General features: G+C 38.3%; 1 protein-coding gene and 1 long non-coding RNA gene across 2 annotated transcripts in view; one reads left to right on the forward strand and one right to left on the reverse strand.

The window, feature by feature from the left end:
* Nucleotides 1–26,674, forward strand: part of LOC307160677 — a 574,771-nt gene that overhangs the window by 276,412 nt on the left and 271,685 nt on the right. The gene's annotated exons all lie outside the window — the stretch shown is intronic.
* On the reverse strand, nucleotides 20,605–24,085 carry LOC307160655 (extracellular calcium-sensing receptor-like; the record flags this gene model as incomplete). The annotated part of the gene is made up of 6 exons (XM_079874847.1): nucleotides 20,605–21,518; nucleotides 21,608–21,731; nucleotides 21,867–22,094; nucleotides 22,203–23,030; nucleotides 23,256–23,547; nucleotides 23,865–24,085. The coding sequence occupies 6 exons, from the start codon at nucleotides 24,083–24,085 to the stop codon at nucleotides 20,605–20,607; spliced, it is 2,607 nt and encodes an 868-aa protein (XP_079730973.1).

Below are 26,674 nucleotides of genomic sequence, written 5' to 3' on the forward strand. Positions count from 1 at the left end.
CAAAATGCAGATTTTTTTTTTTTTTTTTCATTTTTTTCAGATTTTTTTTCCCCATTTAAAAAAAAAAAAAAAAAAATGTCGCCCAATTTTTGGGCAAATGATCCAATAAATATTTTTAAAATAGTCTGGGTCTCACTTGTCTGCCTTATTAGGAATACATTCATCAAAAAGTTTACCATTTTAACCCTCTGGGGACCACAAACGCGCCCGCGCGTTTTGCTCGTTTTTTTTTTTTTAGCAATGAAAATAAACATGAAATGCTCTGTTAATTTTGATCTTTCATTTTTGTGTAATACATCAATCGATCCTGTTCAGTTTCTATTTTTTTTCTGTATACTCACAATAAAAATAAAGTGTTTTGCTTTTTGATAAATAAAGAAAAATTAACATGATGCGATTTCTGCCTTCTCTCTGTCAGTAAACTCCCATTTGAAACGCGTTCGAAAATGATCTATAACTCCACGAAAATTCAGTCAAACAGGCAAACAGACCCACGGGCATAAAGCTTGAGATCGCATCTTTTAAATGAAGTCATTTATATAAAAAACAAATATTATCAGCTTCTGTAATCTGTATAAAAAGAGAGCGACTCCTGTCGAGCTCATTACGAGCTAATTCACTGTAATGTGACCACTCCCCGGAGAGCGCGTGCTATTCAAACGCAAATTCTGAGAACTATTTCAGAGCTGTGATATGGCGTTCCGATCGGCTCTTTATTATGACTTTGCTACATGCACTCGTCTCAATGAACGTGACGTCTGCGTCTGCCGAACGTGACGTCTGCGTCTGCCGAACGTCTCGTCTGCGTCTGCCACATCACTCGTTCGTGTGCCGAACGTGACGTCTGCGTCTGCCGAACGTCTCGTCTGCGTCTGCCACATCACTGGTTCGTGTGCCGAACGTGACGTCTGCGTCTGCCATAGTCTGCTGCAAGGGCGGTTTCCAGCACATTCCACACACTCATTCTTTATTATTTTTTTCCCACTGATCTTCAGTTGTATTTTATTAGCAATTAAGTGATTTTACCTTGCTTATGTATAGCTTTTATTCCAAATAGTAAATATGAATTTACACAAATGTTCATGTTAAAATATTTGTTTGCCATTGTTTCTTGTCAACATATCCACAGATAGCCTACTTATCAAGAAATCATAAAAAGCATGTATGTAGCCTACTATTCACCACTAGGAGTCTCTTGACCAACACAAAATAACGTAGTTGTAAACATTTGGGCTGATTTAACTAACATAAGTAATATTTGTAATTTGTAATATTTTTAATGTTTAATTTTAGAGTTGTAATATTTAGTTTTAGAGTTTCACCGAAGTTTGATTGACAGGCGGTCAGACAGTTATCATCAGAATTATACTTAAAAACAGTTAAGAGGAAGGTGAGCACAGTTTATTATTATTATGCTATTATTATTATTATTATTATTATTATTATTATTATTATCTAGCCTAAATGTATTTGCTTGTGCATAAAAACATTTAGATTTGTATCAACAGGTACATAAATATTTTGGCACAATATAGTCATACAAGCCGGAAGAGAATTAACATAGAGCCTATAGTTTCTCTTTCAATTCTCCCATGATTTCTTAATCACACTTAAACAACATATCCTGATATTCATTCATGCTGTAACTAGAAGAGATAATCGATCAGTTCACGTCCTGCTTGGACAGTAAAGAGTCACAAAACGGTGTGTCTATTTATTATTTGAATTTCTTAAACATTTTCAAAACTGTAAAAGGTTAGGTTATCTAAAAATAAAACATTCATAAATTATTTCATGATAAATATTAGCCTACTGAACTCTAATTTATAGTTAGGTATAAACGCAAATAATAATAATAATTCATTATTAATATCAGGCTAGTCTAGGCTACATATTTAGAAGACGCTTTTATCCTAAATGGGAACAAAGCAATTCGTCAAATTTCAGTCATAAATTAATATAAGATTATCACACAGCCTATAAACACAAGATTTTGACGCATATCCAATGGTTTGTGCGGAGTGGAGCGCGCACTGCGTGGCACGGAGGCGCGGGCGCGAACACTTGTATTTTCCTATCAACAGTGGAAACAACTTAAAATGCTCATAATTTATGGTCATATAGAAAATAATAATACATAATTTGCAACTACTTTTATTTGAGTAAACTCACAATAACAAGAAAACGTTTTGATTTCGTAAAATAAAAGAAAACAATCAGGCGCGCTTTCATGATCTCCGTGAACTGGAGCGCATCTCATAAATGAACTGAAACAAAATAAAGATTGAAATGTCCAATTTTAAACGAACAAATTTGAATCTAAAGCAAATACTGTTTATCTAAAGGCGCATCCGCTTTACAGCGGAGATGGAGATATGTTTGCAGCCGACACTGATTTAGAAAGTACTAGTTTATTAATAAAAACAATTAAAATGCCTCGTTATTTTTTCAGACACATTTATTATCATTAGCCTATAAACCACCTATAAATCAGCTCTCTGTATGGTTCCAGAGATGGCTCTTCTCATTCAGCACTGCGGGAAAATAATTTGGCCTTAGAAAACCAGTAAAATCAAAAAAAAAAAATCCATATTAATTTGTGAATATTTTAAATGTTTAATAAAGGGGCAAAACGTCACAAACAAAAAGTCAAATAATAGTTTACAAACTATTTTTAAAAAAAAGTTTACAGTCGTTTTTTTTTTTCACCACAGGTGACTTGTATATAAAAAATAGTAGCCTATTTTTCAATTCTATTCTTCTATTTAAATGATCTACAGAAACAGTGTTTGCGCGATCGAGTTGTCTGTTTTCTAGTTTACCAAAGTGCTGTAGCCTAGGCCTTTTAAAACTATAAAAAATTAAAAACACAATAACAACCCTAACAATAAGCTATAAAAATGCAATAGCCTATTTGTTTCTTCATATTTCCATCTTTGTGGGGGCATTTGGCCCTCAAAATGTGGGTTAAACAACACACACACACACACACACACACACACACACACGTACACACACACACACACACACATAAAATCCTATATATAAATCACAGACGCAGACGTCACGTTATAAGACAGACGCAAGTGTCACGTTCATTGAGACGAGTGCATGTTGCACAGTCATATTAAAGCCTTCATAGAAGTGAAAAGATTATATATTTTATTTTCTGTGATTTTTCTGCATATATTGTCTGCCATCTTGAATTTTGACACTAAAAATGAAGAAAAAAATTGGAAACAGGTTGTTTTGTATTCAGTGGGGTCCTAGCAAGTAAAAAAACACCAGTTGCAAAAATCTATATGAACCGTTCCTAAAATAACACAATTCCCCACACTAAAATGTTCAATATTATGTTAAAGAAATCAAATTCAGAACTATTTAAAATACCACACAAAATTCAAATGTGTTAGATTACACGTCTTGTAGCCTAAATAATTCAAATTTACACAATTCAAATTCAAATCATATTGTCATATTATAAGCTCCATACAGCAGAACTCTCACTGTTCCCCTGTCAGTTACAATCCCATTCATCCAACATTTTTGGTGCATCCATCTATAGCCATGACATTGCCCAGATGTTTGAAGTTGTTGTTCTATGAAAGCTGCCACCTCCGCCACATCCGTTTTGTTCTTTCTGCGCCAAAGTGCTTAAAATCCTCTCAAGAGTGCATTTGCTCAGAGCTATTCTATGCCGTTCAGCTAGTACGGCAAGAATTTCATCATTTGTAAAACCACGATCGAAATACTCCTTAATCTGTTCATAATTCATCATGTGTCGGGTCGCGTGCGTTAGATCAATGAGCGTGCCAGTCCGCAAGTCATAATTTCGATTTAGTTATGTCATAATTTTGACTTTTAAAGTCATAATTTCGACTTTTTAAATCTCATAATTTCGATTTGGTATGTCAAAATTTTGACTTTTTATCTCATAATTTCGACTTAGTATGTCAAAATTTCGACTTGGTATGTCAAAAGTTTGACTTTTTATCACATAATTATGACTTTTAAAGTCATAATTTCGATTTAGTAAATCATAAATTCGACATTTTATGTCATAATAATGAAAAGAGTTTTTATGCTCGGTTTTTTTTTCTTATGTGGCGGGAATGGGCTTCCATACAATTCTAAGGGGGACTTTTTTTTTTTTTTTTTTTTACCTCAGAATAGTTTAACACGCAATTGCGACTTTATATCATGCAATTCTGACTTTATATCTCCCAATTGCGTATTATAAAGTCAGAATTGCGTGATATAAAGTCGCAATTGCGAGAAAAAAAGTCAGAAAAAAAGTCAGAAAAAAAGTCCGACTTTATATCTCGCAATTCTGACTTTATAACACGCAATTGTGACTTTATTTCACGCAATTCTGACTTTATATCTCGCAATTCTGACTTTATAACACGCAATTGCGACATTATTTCACGCAATTCTGACTTTGTATCTTGCAATTCTGAGAAATAAAGTCAGAATTGCGAGATAAAAAGTCACAATTATCATTTAAATTTTTTTATTTTGTGGCGGAAACAAGCTTCCATACAGTTCACCTGCTGCTGAAGACCGGCCTGCGCCTATACCTTGCCTGCTGCCTTCCTTTCCTCTTTCAAGTCAAGTCAAGTCAAGTCATCTTCATTTATATAGCGATTTTAACAATGTAGATTGTTTCAAAGCAGCTTTACAGAGATAAGCGTATAATTTAAGGTAACAGAGATTGTTCTGGCTTTACAGCAGAGTTAAGTTATTTTCCATCTAAAGCTAGTTTTGATTGATTTGCTTCCGTTGCAACGATCATTTGTTATTAAACCAGGGGCCGCTAAGACGACACCATTCCCTCTACACAGACTTTAAACGCGAACCTGTGAGAAACGCTGATGGCGTTCACATGCGCATTTAGAATGGGTTCTATAGTTATGTGCGTTTGAAAATACGCAGGTTTGGAATTCCCTACAAGCCAAGCCTAAACAAAGTACTTGTCTTTCCTTATAAATTTTGATAAAGAATTTTATTTTATTTTGTTGCTTTGGGGTAGGAACGCGAAATGAGTTTTCCCGACAACGCCTTATCTGTATAGTGGTAGAGGGATCCTCCATAGGGAGAGACTAGTTGGCACTTCAGCACTGCGTTGTCATCGGTCCAGGCGAAGGTCCTTCGTCAGATCTGGATACGGCCTGGATCCGGCAGGCTGCAGGAAAACCTCGGGATAAACACAGACACTAAAATTAGCGTAGATGCCATTCTTCTCATGATGTAACGAGTACATCAGGATTTATGGGAAGTGTTCCTGGTTCCGGCTGACCTAATCTATGCAGCCTAACATTAAATATAGAAGTCTATAATGTATTTTGTGAAAGCTAGGTCAAAGAGATGTGTCTTTAATCTTGCTTTGAACTGACAGAGTGTGTCTGCTTCCCGGACAATGGTAGGAAGACTGTTCCAGAGTTTTGGTGCTAAATAGGAAAAGGATCTACCGCCAGCAGTCGATTTTGATATTCTAGGTATTAGTAACTGGCCGGAATTTTGAGATCGCAATAGACGTGACGGACTATAATGCGTTAAGAGCTCGCTCAAGTACTGCGGAGCTAAACCATTTAGTGCTTTGTAAGTAATCAGCAATATTTAAAAATTTATGCGATGTTTAATAGGGAGCCAATGCAGTTTTGACAGAACTGGGCTAATATGGTCATACTTCCTGGTTCTGGTAAGAACTCGAGCTGCTGCGTTTTGAACCAGCTGTAGTTTGTTTATTAAGCGTGCAGGGCAACCACCCAGTAGAGCATTACAGTAATCTAGCCTTGATGACATGAACGCATGAACTAATTGTTCCGCATTTGTCAATGAGAGCATATGGCGTAATTTAGATATATTTTTAAGATGGAAAAATGCAGTTTTACAGATACTAGACACGTGACTTTCAAATGAAAGATTGGTATCAAAGAGCACACCCAGGTTCCTAACCGACGACGAAGACTTAACAGAGCAGCCATCGAGTGTTAGACAGTATTCTAGGTTATTACGTGAGGACGTTTTTTGTCCAATAATTAGAAACTCTGTTTTTTCAGAATTTAGAAGTAGGAAATTACGAGTCATCCAATTTCTTATATCCGCTATGCATTCCGTTAATTTTGTGAATTAATAAGTTTCGTTAGGTTTTGAAGAAATATAGACCTGAGTATCGTCGGCATAACAGTGAAAGCTAATTCCATGTTTCCTAATGATATCTCCTAATGGTAGCATGTACAGAGTGAACAGCAGCGGTCCTAGTACTGAGCCTTGTGGTACGCCATTCTGAACTTGTGATCGATGAGACATCTCATCATTTACTGCTACAAACTGATAACGGTCAGATAAGTATGATTTAAACCATGCTAGTGCATTTCCCGTAATGCCAACATAATGTTCTAATCTATTTAAAAGAACGTTGAGGTCAATGGTGTCAAATGCAGCACTAAGATCGAGTAACACTAATAGCGAGATACAACCACGATCGGATGATAAGAGCAAATCATTTGTGACTCTAACGAGAGCTGTCTCGGTACTATGGTACGGTCTAAATCCGGACTGGAAATCCTCGCAGATATCATTTCTTTCAAGAAAGGAACACAGTTGTGAGGATACTGCTTTTTCTAATATCTTTGACAGAAAAGGTAGATTCGAGATCGGCCTGTAATTGACTAATTCTGTAGGATCAAGTTGCGTTTTTTTAACAAGCGGTTTAATCATAGCCAGCTTAAAGTTTTTTGGTACGTATCCTAGAGACAAAGATGAATTAATGATATTAAGAAGAGGATCTAGGACCTCTGGAAGTATCTCTTTCAGTAGCTTAGTTGGTATAGGGTCTAGCATACATGTTGTCGATTTAGATGATTTAATGAGTTTAGTAAATTCTTCCTCTCCTATAGCAACGAATGAATCAAATTTTTCCTCAGGGAGACTACAATGCACTGCCTGATGCGATACTGTAGTAGACGGTTGCATAGTTATAATTTTGTCCCTGATATTATCAATCTTATAAGTGAAGAAGTTCATAAAATCATTACTGCTGTGTTGCTTGGAAACTTCTGGGCTTGAAGCTTTATTTTTCGTTAGTTTAGCCACCGTTTCAAATAAATAGGGTAGACTGGGTACAGTTGAGACATAGGTACAGTTGAGACACCTTAAATAACTTGCGTGCGCAGCAAGCACAAGTTGTGTTTTTTTGCTGTGCACATGCGTGTTAGTGTCCTCTTTGATTGTGGGAAATTTGAACGACGGACGCATCTCCGATCCGAAGATATCGGCAAAAGTTTTTTTTCTAAGGTAAGACGTTCACTTCACCATGCACACTCCACAATGAATAGCTTATTATCCTTATGTGACTGTTAAACGTAACTGGTATAATCACAAACGTTATTCTGTGCCCTAAAAACGGGCATATTTCATGGTATTGTGTCATGCATGGTCATTGCAAAATCTAGAGAAATGCGCGAGGTGGCCATCAGGGTACAGTTGAGACACACTGTCTCAACTGTACCCGCGATAGAGTTCTATTACGTCATACGCTGTTTAGTTGTTCAGTGTTATGATAACAGGTTAAATGTCATAATTAGCCAGCATAGGACGCAAATGAAAATAAAATTGTATATTTGTGATATTTCAACTGTATATTATTAATGAAAATATTTTCTAACATGAATGTTATAAGGATAACCTAGCATGTTGTCAAATAGGCAAGGTGGTAAAACGGGTACAGTTGATACACCATTTTTAAGATGTGTGCAGCAGTAATATAGTTACAGTTTTTCTCGATTGTTTACACACATTTTCTGAAAGCATGCCTCATATTCTCAGAACTCTACACACAAATCCAAAAACACACACACAATGGGCAAAACCCCTCAATTCTCCTGCAAAATGAAACTTTACATTCAAAACAATGTTATTTCTTCTCAAAATGGTATTTTGTTTTCAAATGACACACACAAACCATCATATGAATAGACATTTATAAGAACCAGTTGAACACTGATGTGCTCAATGTAAAACACTACGATGAATGGAAAACACTTCTTCTCCAGTCATCATAATGATTTAGGCCTTTTTTTGTTCAGTGTTACACTTTCTACAGACAGTACATACATAAGTGTGTTGTAAAATATCTGAGAATATTGTTTTTATACTCAGAACACACAAATACACGGTAACGAATATATTTTATTTTTCCCACAAAAACAATGTACACAGTGTACATCCCAACCAACACAAAGTAGGACATACAGTGGTCTACATACAAAACAACAGAAGAATTTACTGTATACAGTTACAGTAATAAAAAAAAAAATCCAATGTTGGCATCCATTGCCCCATTGAAGAGCTGACCTTTTGCCCTTTTATGCTAAAGCTCTGATTGCTAATTGTAAAACTGTGTGACGGGTGTTTGCCCATGTGAAGAGTCGGTGTGTGTATCTGAATGGCAGTGTGTTCCTTGTGAAAACAAGAGATTTTCTGCATGAAAATTGTGCCAAAAGCAGAGAATTGTGTGTAGTGTTTTGAAAAAAGTGTGTTTTAGAACTGTAATTTGAGTGTAAAGCAGGAATTGTGCTTGTAGTTTAGCAGAATTGGCTCAGGGGGTTGGTGAATGAGTTACATGTTGTGGTCATTGTGTCTCAAGTACCAGAAAATGTGTGTAAACAATCGAGAAAAACTGTAATTTAAAGAGTGTGTGTGTGTGTGTGTGTGTGTGTGTGTGTGTGTGTGTGTGTGTGTGTGTGTGTGTGTGTGTGTGTGTGTGGGTGGGTGGGTGGGTGGGTGGTTGTGTGTGTGTGTGTGTGTGTGTGTGTGTGTGGGTGGGTGGGTGGGTGGTTGTGTGTGTGTGTGTGTGTGTGTGTGTGTGTGTAGCCTGTAGTTATGTTTGTTACACCTGTTTCAGGATGCCCCACTACAGAGCTAGGACAACGAATAGGGGAGTGCCAGGATACCTATTAGAGAGGGCCTCAAAAGAGGTAGAGGAGGGCAGATCAATTAGGAAGGTAGCTGAGAATTTACAGATTCCTGTTGCTTCACTGGCCCGATATGTGAAGAAAAGGCGAGAGCTTGCTGATGAGGGCCCAGGCCTGCTGCCCTCAGTAGGGTACAAGAGCTGCAATGCAGTTCTAACTTATGACCAGGAGCTCAGCCTGGTGTCTTACATCAGGACAGCGGCAGCCTTATATTATGGGCTACCCCCTAAAGAGGTAGGAATGCACTAAAAACCAACAATAGGGAGAGACCAGGTTAGGCACAATGACAAATAAGCCAGTATTACAAATCCATAACAATTGTTTTGCTGCACATACATTTTCTGTAGGCTGAATGTGTTTTTTAACAGCCTTTAACTTTAAATAATTAAATTATAAATGGGATATCTTATAAAAGTACAACTGCATTATAAGCTAATTTTGTTTTTCTTTATTGTTAGATTCGCAAATTGGCTTTTGAATTGGCCGATTTTTACAGATTGCCTTTTCCACAGCAGTGGACTAAAAATGGCAAGGCAAGTGCAAGTTGGTTTACCAACTTTATGCGGAGGCACCCCATTCTCTCCATCAGAAGGCCTCAGGCTACAAGTTTGTACAGGTCGACAAACTTTAATGAAGTGAATATGGGGTCTTTCTTCAAAAATTTGACAACTGTCTACAGCAGACATGGATTTCAGGCTAAAGATATCTGGAATGTAGATGAGACTGGGCTTGTGACGGTCCAGAAACCTGGTTTTCTTGTTGCGACGAAGGGGGAAAGACGAGTGGGTAGCATAACATCAGCTGAGAGGGGGGTTCTTGTTACCATGGCACTGGCAGGGAATGCTCTTGGTAACATTATTCCCCCCCATTTCGTCTTTCCCCGGAAGAAATACCTTCCGCATTTCATTCGTGGTAGCCCAGAGGGGTCTATCGGCACAGCCAATGGCAGTGGCTGGATGATGGAGAAGGACTTTGTTGTCTTCCTGCAGCATTTTGTACACTACACCCGGGCAACAGAGGAGAGCAAAGTCTTGCTGCTGTTGGATAATCACAGCTCCCATATCTCAATAGAAGCTATAAACTTCTGTAGGGCCAATGGTGTGGTTATGCTTTCATTTCCACCACAGTGCACTCACCATCTGCAGCCGCTTGACAAGTCTGTCTACGGTCCGTTAAAGAGGTTCTTCAATGAGGAGATGGACAAGTGGCACCGTGAGAATCCTGGACAAACTATCACCATCTATGACCTGCCACAGTTGCTAAACAACATCTTACTGCTGGCAGCGTCACCTCTGAATGTAAAGAAGGGGTTTAAGAGTACTGGGATCTGGCCGCTCAATCCACTTATCTTCAAGGGAGAGGATTTTCTCCCAGCTTCAGTGACCGACAGGCCCCCTCCAGATGAATCTCTCCCTGGGCCATCCGACGCCGCCCTCACACCACCTGGGCCGTCCGACGCCGCCCTCACACCACCTGGGCCGTCCGACGCCGCCCTCACACCACCTGGGCCGTCCAACGCCGCCCTCACACCACCTGGGCCGTCCGACGCCGCCCTCACACCACCTGGGCCGTCCGACGCCGCCCTCACACCACCTGGGCCGTCCGACGCCGCCCTCACACCACCTGGGCCGTCCAACGCCACCCTCACACCACCTGGGCCGTCCAACGCCGCCCTCACACCACCTGGGCCGTCTGCCGATGATGCTCTTGTTGCTCTTACAGGGCCAACAATGACTATAAATTCTGAGGGTCTTCATGAAATAACCCTGACTTTATTTCCTCTTTCATTACAAGAGGAGGAAATCATCACGGAAGTAAGAGAAATTGTTTTAATTTTCAAGCAATGTATTATACATACAATTCTGAAAATTAAATATTCATACCTGTGTGTGTGTGTGTGTGTTTATGTTCACCAGGTCCAGCATGTTCCAAAGTTTAGTCCTGAACTAGTCAGGCCTCATCCAAAAGCTGGCCCCAGAAAGGCCAATGGTCAACGTCGGAGGAAAAGGACAACTGAAATTCTCACTGATACCCCTGTAAAGGAGACCCTTGAAGAGGAGAAAAGAAGATCCTCCATGAAGGTGAAGAGGAAGATCATGACAGAGAAAAAGGAAGGAGGAAAAAGAAGAAAGAAAAGCACAGAAGACACACAATGCCTGGTGTGTGACGAATGGTTCTCAAGTTCACGGTCGGGAGAGAAATGGGTGTCCTGCTCTAGGTGTAGCATGTGGTCACACGTAGAGTGTACCCTTGGCGGAGACAGCTACACATGCCATCATTGTGAAAGTGACACATGAATCAATTTTTTCCTTTGTTGGTTGTTTACTGTTACTTTTGACATTGTTATTGTTAGTGTTTTTATTGGAATGTTTCCATTTGTACTGTTGCAATATCTGTTCATGAAATATCTTGTTCCTGTTTTATACATTTTTACCAGTGCTAATTTAAATAAAATGAATTAATTTAAATGGATGAATAAACAAACATGTTGCCCAAATGTTATTTTCTTTATTTGTCTTTATTTATTATATTTGCAATGAACAGTTAGTTACCTTTACTTCATTAAAAATGGGTGTCTCAACTGTACCATGGTATTGTCTCAACTGTACCACATATGGGTACAGTTGAGACAAAGTTGAGACAAAAAGCACCTTATTTTTATGAGCTAATTATGGAAAATATAAACTACTTATGGGTAATATTGATTGATAATATCTTAGTCTACAAGCTAATGAAATGTCATGTTGCATGTCATGTGGAAATTCACTTCTTTTCAGTATCTATTTTTGTGTGAAAAATCAAAACGCAAAAAGTGTCTCAACTGTACCCAGTCTACCCTACCTAGGATTATGTTTATTTTCTTCTAATAGGGTTGAAAAATAAGCAGATCTAGCAGCTTTTAAAGCCTCTCTGTAAGTAATTGAGCTCTCCTTCCATGAAATGCGAAATACCTCTAGTTTTGTTTTCTTCCAGTTGCGCTCCATTTTTCTGGCTGCTCTCTTAAGGGCCCGAGTGTGCTCGTTGTACCACGGCGTTGGACTATTTTCTTTAATCTTCTTTAAGCGCAACGGAGCAACTGTGTCTAAAGTGCTGGAAAAGAGAGAGTTAAACGTTTCTGTTGTAATATCTAGTTCTTCTAAGCTATCTGGGATGCTGAGATGATGAAACTGATCAGGAAGATTATTAATAAAGCAATCTTTAGTAGCAGAAGTGATAGGTCTCACGTATTTGAAACACGGAGTCGGCTTTGCAGCCTTGGCTAAATGCAAATTACACGAGACTAGATAATGATCTGAGATGTCATCGCTCTGCTGCAGAATTTCAACGGCATCAACATCTATTCCGTGTGATAATATTAGATCTAGAGTATGATTACGACAATGAGTAGGTCCTGACACGTGTTGTCTAACTCCAATTGAATTTACAATGTCTTTAAATGCCAATCCCAATGCATCTTTTTCATTATCGATGTGTATATTAAAATCACCAACAATTAGTACTTTATCTGCAGTCAATATTAATTCTGATAGAAAGTCCGCAAATTCTTTGATAAAGTCTGTATGGTGCCCTGGTGGCCTGTATACAGTAGCCAGCATAAATCTCAAACGTGATTTATCGTTTACACTATATATTTTTACATTAAGCACCAATGCTTCAAAAGAATTATATTTAAAACTTGATTTCTTAGTGGTTTTGAAACTATTACTATAAATTACAGCAACACCACCCCCTTTGCGTTTCAGACGAGGCTCATGTTTATAACAGTAATCTTGCGGGGTTGATTCATTTAAAGTAATGTAATCATTTGGTTTTAGCCAGGTTTCTGTCAAACACAGCACATCTAGGTTATTATCTGAAATCATATCATTAACAATGAGTGCTTTTGAAGTAAGCGATCGAATATTCAGCAACCCAAGCTTTAGCATTTGCTCATCTGTATTATAGCTGTTTTTTATTTGTTGAACATCAATTAAATTTTTAACCTTAGATGGGTTAAAACGTTTTTTGGATTTCCAAATTCGGGGAACAGACACAGTCTCTATGATGATAGCTAGGTGAAAGAGGCTCTGTGTGATGGAATTTATCTGACCTTGGTGATGCGAGGCCGCTAGCAGACAGTCGGTTAAGCCAGTCTGTCTGCTTCCTGACCTGAGCCCCAGATTGTCATGTTTGAGCTCTAAGACTATGAGCCATATTACTAGAGAGAAGAGCAGCACCATCCCAGGAGGGATGAATACCATCTCTTTTCAACAGGTCAGGTTTGCCCCAAAAACTTTTCCAATTGTCTATGAATTCTATATTATTAAGCGGACACCACTTAGACAGCCAACCGTTAAGCGAACACAATCTACTAACTATCTCATCACTCCTGCGAACAGGAAGGGGGCCAGAGCAAATTACAGTCCTTGACATCGTACTTGCAAGTTCACACACCTCTTTAATATTAATTTTGGTGATCTCCGACTGGCGGAGTCGAACATCGTTAGTGCCGACATGAATAATGATCTTAGAGAATTTACGATTAGCATTAGCCAGCACTTTTAAATTTGCTTTGATGTCAGGCGCTCTGGCTCCCGGCAAACATGTGACTATGGTGGTTGGTGTCTCTATTTTCACGTTCCGTGTAATAGAATCGCCAATAACTAGGGCACAATCATTCTCAGTGGGTGTTTCACTGAGCGGGGCAAATCGATTTGTTATGGTAATCGGAACGGAAGAGTGGTTTTTAGATCCGCGACTAGAGCGATCCCTCACTGTCACCCATTTGCCTGGCTGCACAGGCTCTACTTCAGCCGGAACCGACTCATGTAAAGTGTTCACTTTGCTATGCGCATCCAAAACATCTAAAGCACTAGCACTCTTACTATCCTCAATTAAAGTTTGGATGCGTGTTTCTAATTCTGAAATCTTCTCTGTCAACCTAACCGTCTCCTTACATTTATCACATATAAATCCTATATTGCCGACAGAGAAGGCTATGCTAAACATGTGACATGAAGTGCAGGTGACAATAACAGGACAAGACATTACTCACCGTGTTTGTTGACTGATTCTTACTCACCTGGGGCTCGTTCTTCGTACGTCGCTAACTCAGTTAGCTGGATTTGATTGTTGACGATTTGGCATGATCTTGGATTGTTTGGTTCTTCGACGCTCATCCTGGACTTGCTGTCATAGCAACAGGTGCACAAACTTAAACCTGCTCGGGAGCAGGCTTATTTCATGTAAACAGGATTAGATCGCGGCTTCATAAGCGGAGCTGATATGGGAAGTCCAGCGCAGCGCAATAGTGCACTTTCTGAGATATATATTTTTTCTCGTGACTCGTGAGATTGCCGTTTACATTATTAATTTATTGGAAACGCACATTTATTTTCGACTTGTCGGAGTCTGGCTTTAACTAGCACAAACTGTAGGCTACCCTAAGATTTTTTGCAAGTGGCTCTTTCCTTTACACTATTGGAGATGCGGAGAACTTGATGGAAAGTGCTGTCTGTCGTGTCATTCGGAGTTTACCTGGCACTTTTAGGTTTAAAATACAGTTTTAGTTTTTTTTTTGTTTTTTTTTGTGGCATTTCCAAGCCACTGAAGACCCAATGTTGTAAAGCAGTTTTTTTTAAAGCAGTTTTTTTTTTAGGCTATCATAATTTTTTATGAGGATCATGCAATCATGACCATGCCGATTACAGTAGCCTATATGTCACTCAGGCTTAAAGGGATATACTCCACTTTAAAATGAAAATTATGTCATCATATACTCACCCTCATGTTGTTTCAAACCTGTATGAATTTCTTTCTTCTGCTGAACAGGAAGGAAGATATTTAGAAGAATATCAGTAACCAGACAGTTTCTGGTATCATTGACTTCCATAGTAGGAAAAAAATGTACTATGGAAGTCAATGAGAACAGAAACTGTCTGGTTACTGATATTCTTCTAAATATCTTCCTTTCTGTTCAGCAGAAGAAAGAAATTCATAAAGGATTGAAACAACATGAAGATGAGTATATGATGACAGAATTTTCATTTTAAAGTGGAGGCTGCCATCAAGGCCTCAATGAAGGGGATTATGTGAACAGAAAGGGGGTTCACAATGTAAATGTGCAGCCCAGTTACTATTGTGATTCTTAATATTCCAGATTAGTAATCAAATAAAAAAAAGGCAGTTAACTAAAATCTTCCATATCACAAATGTGAAAGAAAAATGGCCAGGATCTGTGCATGACTTAAGAAGAATTCACATTTATGCACATTATTTGAAAGTGGTAAGGAAAGTTCCACAATTAAATATCAAGCTCACTGTATTACATACACTTATGCTGATCCTAACAGAACTGCATTTTTTCATAGGACATGTTCCTGCCTACAGGTGTTTTATGACCCCATTGCAGCTCTTGCCAGGACAAGGGCACACAATGAAATGAACTTTGGCTAACTAAAGGGAAGATTTCAGTGTCTGAAAAGTCTGAGGTTTGCACACCTGACACACCTGTGACATTGTTGCATGTGCCATATTACACAACATTGCCAAAAAAAAAAAAAAAAAAAACACCTTTCATTAAATGTTTAATAAAAGACAAATATGCTTAGTTCCTTGAGTTTTATTTCAATTGTTCTTTGTAAAGAAAAGCCAGTGGTCAAGTGCCTGCAACAAGAGATATTAGACACATGCCTCATGCAACAAATAAAAAGGAAAAGTTGGCTATACACTGCCCTGTCGGCCTATGTCTCCTCTGTCTGTGCAGACTCTTCTGTAGGCCTTTCTGTAGATGTGGAATCCTGCAACTTATATTGCAGCCATGAAGCATACAAGTATAAATTAAGTAAAGTTATTTATGCACTTGCAGGTAGGCTAGTTCCTCCATATGACAGTTATCTGAGAGGGTTTATTCACTGTCCAGTGCAATGGAAACAAATGGACATTACAAAGTCTTATACTTTCTTTCCTTTGGAAAGTTAGAAAATGTCCACTTACTGTACATATTTCAGCCACCACTTTCTTGGGAACAGATACAAGTGTTGGTGTATTATGTAAAAGTGCACAAAAGAGGAAAACACAATTTCATTACAATGAACTACACTCAGGAAAAATGTGGTCAATAACTCATGGCAAAATATTTTTACATTAACATAAGTTGATCAGTTTTCACTTTCACAAGTCAAAGCAATTCATCATTACTCAAGATTTAACAGTTGAAATGACTATACGGCCTTAATTTAATGCAGCAAAAAATTATTTTACAGTGTAGGCTACTAAGATCTTTTCTAATTTTTTCCTCAGCCTTTTTCTTGGTTGCTTTTATAAACAGACAATAACCATTTATTTAACAGTGCCTTTTATAGAAGAGACTATAATATAACTAAAAATTACCATTATGTAGAATATTTTTGTACTTCACTTTTATTTGTTCCCATGTTCTAGTGTGGCGACTCTGACATTACAATGAACAAAGTAATAATGCAATTATTAAAATACAAAAATATAGGCTAATAAGTGATAAAACCATCTAACATGGCCACTTCTAACGGATTTAAATTGTCTGCTACTTTTTGCCCTCTCTCCTGGCTTTTGCAGACTTTGAGGTGTTCCCTGGCATTTTGATTAAACATTAAAACTCCGAATAAACTTCGACTATCTCGCTCTGCTGAGGAGAAAAACTGAGCGCGCTCTTTGGCCACGCTGAACAGCCAATAGCAGCGTTGCTGATCAATGTTTCTACTATCGATACATATCCCCTTTTAAACCAGCGCATGAACGCGCAGTTATCTCAGTTAACTCAATCCAGCGATACTAATCATAAACAACAGGTGTGTTCGAAGAACCCAATTAGCCGGATCATGATTAGCACGATGATATCATCCTGGATGTGTCATTTGATCTCGGATGTAATAAGCAACGTACGAAGAACGAGCCCCTGAGCTTTTTATGAACTCAAAGGCGCGGACGCGCGAGAGAAAAATAAATAAATAAAAATAGCTGAGCGCACGGGTGGCGCGTTAACAGGCTAGCGAATTACTAGCATTTTGTGCTAGTAGTACTAATAACAGAAGCTAGCGATGTCAGGTTAATCTGAGATGTTGGGTAAAATGTAGTAGTATAAACAACTAGAAATGGTAGTAAATGATGGTTCAAAACAACGAAATACAAGGCTAAGACGGAGCTTACAGCACCGAAGCAAACAAACACACTCACAGCAGGCAGCGAGGCAGACAGGAGCAATCAATCAGCGATGATCTTTGAGAGACCTGAGGCTTGTTGCTGCCAGACCCTGGGCTTATCTGCTGGGCTCAGATCTGTCTATTTTCTACAAGAGGATTTCTGTTATTTGCCTTAACGCCCAGGTTGTCGGCTGTTTCTGGTCTATATTTTTGCAAGAGTGAGTTTTCTGTTTTTGCCCATCATCTGGAGTCATTTCCCTTGTTTCATTGAAGACATTGTTATTTTGCACTTTCGCATTTGGGTCTTCTCTTACCTCTTATGACAGTCGGATTCGTCTTATTCGAACTTATAGGCTACTTGATATTCTTTTTAGAATAAGTGATTCGTTTTGCTATTATTGGGTCATGTGACAGGACTCCTGTCTATTCATTGTCAACTGTTTTCTATAAATACGTTTGTATTATCTAACGTTTATTCAGCTAATGCGTGTCCTGTTTAAAATGTGCAATGTTCAAATGCAAAGACAGCAAGTCACAAATAGAAAATCCCATTTTTAGTATAAAAAGATTTAGTATCATATTTGGATATTGGAATAATACATTAAGTAGCCAATTTAAAATAACTCACATGTAGACACAATGTTCCTGTTTGTTTTTTGTTTTTTTTTTACTGTTTTCTAGGGGTTTCTTAATTTGAGACTAGTTTGAGACCATAAGCGGAGCTGATACGGGAAGTCCAGCGCAGCGCGATAGTGCGCTTTCTGAGATATATATTTTTTCTCATGACTCGTGAGATTGTCGTTTACATTTTGGCATTTGCAAGCCACTTAAGACCCATTGTTGTAAAGCAGTTTTTTTTAGGCTATCATAGTTTTTTATGAAGATCATGCAATCATGATCATGCCGATTACAGTATGTCACTCAGGCTTCACTAATGTGATTGGTACCATAGACTATAGGCTAGACCATAGACTGCCATCAAGGCCTCAATGAAGGGGATTATGTGAACAGAAAGGGGGTTCACAATGTAAATGTGCAGCTCAGTTACTATTGTAATTCTTAATATTCCAGATTAGTAATATTATATCAAATAAAAAAGGCAGTTGACTAAAATCTTCCATATCACAAATGTGAAAGCAAAATGGCCAGGATCTGTGCATGACTTAAGAATTTTCAGAGATTCACATTTATGCACATTATTTGAAAGTGGTAAGGAAAGTTCCACAATTAAATATCAAGCTCACTGTATTACATACACTTATGCTGATCCTAACAGAACTGCATTTTTTCATAGGTGATTATGACATGTTCCTGCCTGCAGACAGGTGTTTTATGACCCCATTCCCTTACCCAAACCAGTTACAATGCAGCTCTTGCCAGGACAAGGGCACACAATGAAATGAACTTTGGCTAACTAAAGGGAAGATTTCAGTGTCTTCTTGGGAACAGATACAAGTGTTGGTGTATTATGTAAAAGTGCACAAAAGAGGAAAACACAATGTCATTACAATGAACTACACCCGGGAGAAATGTGATCAATAACTCATGGCAAAATATTTTTACATAAACATAAGTTTATCAGTTTTCACTTTCACAAGTCAAAGCAATTCATCATTACTCAAGATTTAACAGTTGAAATGACTACGGCCTTAATTTAATGCAGCAAAAATTATTTTACAGTGTAGGCTACTAAGATTTTTTTTTTTTTTTTTTTTTCAGCCTTTTTCTTGGTTGCTTTTATAAACAGACAACCATTTATTTAACAGTGCCTTTTATAAAAGAGACTATAATATAACTAAAAATTACGTAGAATGTTTATGTTTATTATGTAGAATATTTTTGTACTTCACTTTTATTTGTTCCCATGTTCTAGTGTGGTGACTCTGACATTACAATGAACAAAGTAATTATGCAATTATTAAAATACAAATATATAGGCTAATAAGTGATAAAACATCTAACATGGCCACTTCTAACGGATTTAAATTGTCTGCTACTTTTTGCCAGCCCTCTCTCCTGGCTTTTGCAGACTTTGAGGTGTTCCCTGGCGTTTTGATTAAACATTAAAATTCCGAATAAAGTTCGACTATTAGTTCGTGCTCTGCTGAGGAGAAAAACTGAGCCTGCTCTTTGGCCATGCTGAGCAGCCAATAGCAGCATTGCTGATCAATTTTTCTACTATCGATACATGTCCCCTTTTAAACCAGCGCATGAACGCGCAATTATCTCAGATAACTCAATCCAGCTATACTAATCATATCCGGCAAGTGTGTTCGAAGAACCTAATTAGCCGGATCATGATTAGCACGATGATATCATCTTGGATGTATAATTTGATCTCGGATGTTTTAAGCAACGTACAAAGAACGGGCCCCAGCACACATTATATGCAATGCAATATCATCAGAATTAGAATAGAATTATGAAGATAGGCATGTGTTTGTGTGTGTCTTGAATTCTCAAAAGAATGACAGAAATATATTAAGCAAAAATGTGGTTTAATCTGATAAATTGTTGTATTTTGATGCTGTGCTAAGCTAACATGCTAGGTGAAGTCAGAAGTTTGATCAAAGAAATTAGGGATTAAAACAATGTGAATAGAAAGTAGTCAGTATAATAGAGACAACAGAATAATAATTAGAGCCATATCCCGGCCAGAGAGGTGTGAATGTGTCCAGGGTAGACTGAAACTGAATGTGGCAGTTTTGCACCAGAAAACAATAGAGACAAAAGACTGACTGGATACTTAGAAGATGGGAATAAACATCAGTTAGCATTTTAGAGTCTTCTCTTAATAAAACCACATGTCATGGCCTTAAAATATATTTAATAAAACACAAGAGTTTTAGAGCCAATTTAAATTTTATTTTCATAAATATATTTCATTAAAAAAAAAAAAAAAAAAAAATCCAATAACTTATGACAATTCATTATTTATGACAATAATTAATTCTGACCTGACAATAAACTGCCAAGTGTCTGCTTCTTTCAAAGCAGACCACCCATGCTTGTAATGCAAAGGCTTCATAAACTGTATATATTTTAGATTACAAGCTAACAGGTTAACACTTAATACACTTAACACTTCTTAATTTCTATTGTGTTATGCACTACTGGACCACGGTAGGATACATTTCTCATAATAAAGGACACAAATTAATTAAATGACCCATGTCAGAAACTTTTTGATTTCTAACTTTCAATAATCAAGCTGTTCTGGCAAACATTATTTTCTCATTAATTTATTAAATAAAACAATTTTGCAAGATTGAACATGTAAAGGGGGTAAACCTCTGAAGCAGACACAATATATAAAAGGCAATATGACAAATAAAGCAAACAAATGGATGTTAATCATTGAAATACTACAAAACAGTAGGCATTGCAAAAAAATGGCTTTGTTCATACAATTAAAACAATAAGTTGTCAAATTAGAGTTTACATTTTTACATCACAGTAATGGAAAACTATTTATTTAGTGTCTCTCTTCCCATTATGGAATTTTTAGTGTTTCTCTCTGGATGCAAAAGGATAATGTAGCACTTTGGAGCAAATATGGCAACCAGTAATCCAAAACTGGAAGCTAAAATAGCAAATATCTCCACAGCTACTGCGTATTTCCCTGGTGAGCTCACATATGCTGGAACGAATGCAATCCACACAGCACAGAAGATTAACATGCTGAAAGTGATGAACTTTGCTTCATTAAAATTATCTGGAAGATTTCTTGCTAGAAAGGCTAAAAGGAAACTTACTGCTGCCAACAGTCCAATGTATCCCAGCAACATAGAAAAACCAGCCACTGAGCCTATAGCACATTCATATACTATTTTAGAGCGGGTGTACTGGTTGTTTTTATGGGGTGTTGGAGAGGCAGTTGATAGCCAGACTGCACATATCATAACCTGGAGTGCTGTCAGGACCAGAACTGTGCATCTTTGTTGAACTGCTCCAAACCATTTCATAGCTCCTTTGCCTTCTGGTCGAGAGGACTTGAACACAGCTATTACCACCATAGTCTTGACCAGGATGCTGGAGACACACAGGACAAAGCTTATGCCAAACACAGCATGTCTTAACTGACATGTCCACAACTCCGGCCGGCCAATGAATAGCAGAACACACAGGAAACACAGTTTGAGTGACAACAGCAGCAGGAAGCTAAGCTCTGAATTGTTGGCACGTACTATGGGAGTGTTATGGTGATGAGCAAAAATGACCATCACAAGAGCACAGAAACAGGTGCCTAGCAAGGAAGCAGTGGTCAGAGAGATGCCCAGAGGTTCCGCATAGGATAGAAACTCAACTTCTTTGGGGACACACTGATCATTATCTGGATTGGACCAGAAGTCATCTGGACACACCGTGCACTCAATAGCATCTGCCATAAAGACACAACAATTAAAGAAAAAAAGCAAAAAGAGAAAATTCCCATTTCATGTTATATTAAAATTTTGGAATATGATTTACCTGTTGCGTTAGAAATCTCTCCATCTCCGCATGGCAGGCAGTCAAAACAGCAGACAGGAAGTCCCTTCCTTGTGGCTCGCCTGGTGCCTGGGGAGCAGCTTTCGCTGCACACAGACCGTGGGGGCTGAAAGAGACATCATCTGTTTCTAATCATCATGTGTTGTCATCTCTTTTACATAATGACAAATCTTATTGCTTTGACTAGTATTCAGACTACATATCTGCAAAAAGTATGACATTAACATGCTGTGTTAGTTACTTTTTTTGTCTCAAAGTTCCAGTAAATTGCTTCCTCATCCAGTGTAAGCACCATCCCTGTTGCTGCCCCTTCATTTACTACACCGATCTTGCGGATCATTATTGACCCATCTGAGCTTGGGTGCCAGTTCAACACATCATAGATGGCTAGAGCATCGCCATTCTTATCAAATGACACATGATCCCCAAAGCCTGTGGTGAAGTTCGCTTTCTGGAGGTAGTGAACCAGCTGTGCAGTTTGTAGACAGGACAGGTTTTATGTTTATCTTGAAACTGAATTAATGTAGAGTACACATTTTCCACCTATTCTAGAAAATCTGCACTATATGGTTCTTACCTGCCAGGGTTTCAGGTTGATTATATCGGCACATCTGTTCCCACTGAATGGTCCTTTCCATTCCTGACACTGCATCAGTTCATGAAGCGCATGTGCCAGGGCATAAACTGCCTTATACACATTATAAGATGCCCTCAATCCTGAAACGTCAGTGTATGATGTGTCCGTGTTGGTTAGATCCTCCTGTCCTGTACACACCTTTTTTACTTGCTCTCCATCTGTCCGTTTACCCCTAGTTTCAAAACTGCACTCAAACATGTTCTCCCAGAAGATCCTCAACATATTATTTCTTGGATCATTGCTGGGACGGAGACGTAGCAGATAGTCATGAAGCCCCTGAATCTCTCCACGTCTGATAGCAATGCCCAGTGTGCCTGCCAGGAAGGGCAGGAAACGTGGAGTGTGGTATTCAAGAGAGGTGGCCCAAGCTTCACTCGCAATCCACTGCCTGCCTGTCATGTTCTGCAACACCACCTCATCCATCAAAGGTATCAGAAAGGATGAAAGAGCAAAAACAACCACCACTCTTGCTGTAGAGGCCTGAATCAGTCCCATTATACGCTTAATATCTCTGGGGTTGTGATCATTGGGCAGGATTTCAGAAAAAGCAACACAATGTCCAAACAGCTGCATTTCCTGCAGGAAGGACTGAGCAGCACTGATGCCATAGTCATCATTACTGTAGAGTAGACCAACCCAGGTCCATCCAAAATGTCTCAAGATCTGAACCATAGCCCGCACCTGGAAGGCATCACTGGGGATCGTCCTGAAAAAAGAGGGGTACTTTTTCCTGTCACTCAAACAGGAGCAGGTGGCGTAGTGACTAACCTAATTAGGGGATATGGAGAGAGAGAAGAGAGCATTAGACAGAAAAATAGTGACGATCAGCAAAAAAAAAAAAGTAATTTAGATTTTTTATATATTATACATATGAGCGAGAAAGAAACTTCTGGAAGGCTACAAGATGACAAAAAAAAAAAAAAAAAAAAACTAACTGAAAAGTGCTAAAATAATGCATAAACTTTAATTTTACTTTTTGTCATCCCTTCTTACTATAGGTACTCGAAACAGCCCCAGAACACTGGAAATCGCAATGGAAGGAGTTGAACTTGCATCCCCCACAATCCCAACCACTGGAGGAGGGCCAGTGCAGTTTTGGCTGGAGAAGGACTCCTCTGTCCCACTAGCCAGGGATATGGCTGCCCGGAATGCCATTCCTAACATCACACAGTTGTCATAAAGATGGTAACCAAGAGTGATGTTAGGCAGTAGGTTGGGATTCTTATTAATCTCATCTATTGCAAAAGCCATGGTCTGTGCATGCTGAAAGCCTTCCATATTAAATCTAAAATAATAATAATAATAATAATAAGGACTATTAAAGATATTAATAACCATGATTCAAATTAATACAAGTATTAATACATAGCAAATGCATCAAAGTTCAGATATACATCATTCTCAATACAGATTTTTGTCCAAGGCTGCATTACTGCTGTCAACACATAATTTGCACATATTTGGTAAAAGAGGGTAAGGTGAACACAACATTCTTATTTCTTGTTCCACTACTACTTATTTTTCCTCTCATTAATCTAATTATTATTACTCATATTTTAAATCTTTCTATACTTTTATAGTTATGTAGTCAGTCTGACTCACTTTTCACAGTATGGTCTTTCTGGTTCCATTCTAAAGCTCAGATCTGGGAACACTGTGAAAAAGTGAACATGAAACAGGCCTCCAAGTATAACATCTCCATCCTGGTACATTCCATTCAATTTGAAGTGGCCCTGGAGCTGACAGGTACTAGATCTGAGGATGGAAGCTGCAGAGATACAGTTAAAGGACAGGTAAAGAGAAATATACAGAGTGATCCACATCTCTCTCTCTCTCTTTCTGATCCACTCACCCACTTGGCACACTAATTTATGATAAAGGTTGTGTGGGGTGTTGCTTGAAATTAGCATGCCTGGTGCATGGAAATCAGGTGTCCCTGGAAATCATAACGTCACACTCTCATCCCTCCTAACAAAGGCAAGGCAAGAAAACAGCACTGATGGAATAATGGACATTTGCATGCACAATATGTTGCTGCTCAGGGAGATTTCATAAAGATGTTGAGATGAGAAACAATAGCTTTTATAGATTCAACATAATAGAGTTTTTAGAGAGCGGTCTACACAATAAATAATTTACACTTGTGCATTTATCTGCACGTCTTGACGCTAGAAATTTTCAAAATCAACAATTGCGTGCGGGGATCTACAAATGAACAGAAAGCAATTCACAAATGAATGACAGGCAGAGTTGTGCTTGTGACAAAACACATTAGTACATTTTTTTTTTTTTTTTTTTTTTTGCAAATCTAATTTTATTTATTTGTGAATTTTATTATTTTTAGTGGAACTCTTTACATAATTTGTGGATCTCAATCTATTTATTTGGAATAATGCAGCAATTCTCTCCCCATACATTTAACATGTCTTTGTCCAAAATGACTGACAATAGAGGATTGTAAGCATTTCATCATAGAGCCATCAATATTCTCAGTATACAATGTCACCTTTATTAGAAATCCAGAGAAGAGAGAGAAGAGAATTGTGCATTGGTTTAGGATTGTGGAGTGGTTCAGTATATGTAAAATAATGTGCATGTAAGTCCATAAGACCGCAAATGCGCATGAAATGTCTGGTGTAGCCTAAAATAAATTTGGTAGAGAATTACGTAGTTCTGGCATGAAAATCTGAATGGTGCAGGCTGGTCTTTAATTGATTGGTAGTAATCATGTCGTTATCTACATAGTAAGGCTGATTGTTGCTGTAGAATCAGCGGCTAATGAGCTTGCTGCTCAAACATTAAAATACTTAATGTTTCCTGTTACTGTCTTGCAGCGCGCTTTCAGAAACCCTCCACCTTCCCCAACTCCACCTATAGATCTACTACGGGGTTAATTCATGTATGTTGCATGTGCAGCAGCAGCATGTTTTACATGCTCACAGCAATGTCTGTGAAGGTATTCGCAGTAGCAGATCTATTCCGCCAAGACCAAATACATTAACATTGCCATATCCACTACCATGCCAATCTCTGTTACCATACTAATCTCCCGAGAGTTGTCATGACAGAATGAGGGCCTTTGTGGGAATAGAATTGGTTGTAAAGGAAAGCTGTGTGAGCAGACTGTCTGGGATTAATTGATGCCAAATAAGTGTGTACAGAGAGTATGTTATTAGTTAAGTGTTTGCTGACTTTGTCTAATGCACTTTCTTTTTTTTTTTACAGTGGCCCAGTAGTGCACAACTCAACGAAATTTTACAAGCAAACATAAGTTCACAACAAAACGGAATTAAGCCAATACACAACGGAAACAAGCCACAACACAACGAAATCAAGCCACAACACAACGGGATTAAAAAAGCAAACATAAGTTCACAACACAACGAAATCAAGCCCAAACACAACGGAATTTAAAAAAGCAGACGTAAGTTCACAACACAGTGGAAACAAGCCACAACACAACATTATCAAGCCACAACACAATGGAAACAAGCCACTAATTTTAAAAGAAAACAATTGCAATGAAATCTCAATGCTGAACCTATGGGTAAAAAGTAAATACAGTTGCTAAGATGTATAATAGTGTATGTACGTGATGTCACAGTCAGCCGGAGTTGCAATGGTTACGCCTACTGAGTGGCAAAAATACTGAGAGGTAGCATTGGTTTTTAGCGTGAATGCCGTGAAAAACACACAAAACACATCTAAAACGGGAAGAGTTTTGAAATTGACTGTACAAACAGATTTGACAAGAAATCTGAGGTATATTTTTACAGATTTCCAAAAGCTACAGAGAAGCAAATGAATCACTGTAATTTCCAGAAACAACTGGACTCCAGGTAGCGAAAGTTGGATTTGCAGTTATCATTTTGTCTCAATATGTTGAATTTTGGGGTAAAATCATACCCTATATATTGTATTGTTATATATTGTATTGACAACTCATCATTTAAATATTTACCATTGTATATTCTGCCTAATTTGATGTTTTCAAATAAACACTGACAAGTCTTAGGACTGGACGATATGACGATATGACGATATATATTACATTGATATAAGTGATCACCTGGTTTCCCTTCTCGTGACCGTCAGAGGGGGACAGAGCCCTACCGCACCCAGAAATGCACGTATGGAATGGCATGGCATCTTGAGAAAGACGCACTCTCACCCGTGTTGCTCTTTTAGGAAATGGGACCGTCACCAGTGCCGGAGCACACAGGGACTGACCGCGGCAACACTGAATCAGCGAACTGAGACAGTGAAGCACTCACTTCTCGCCCTCTAACCAACCGTCAAACACACGGTTTAGAGCTGTGTAGAGCTGTATCATGTGTTTGGGCTTACAGCACGCTGAGGCAGCTCTCGTGGATGACTCATGTTCCCATTGCGGGAATATGACCATCTCGGTG

Source organism: Squalius cephalus, assembly GCF_949319135.1.
Source record: "Squalius cephalus genome assembly, chromosome: 6".
Taxonomy (NCBI): Eukaryota; Metazoa; Chordata; class Actinopteri; order Cypriniformes; family Leuciscidae; genus Squalius; species Squalius cephalus.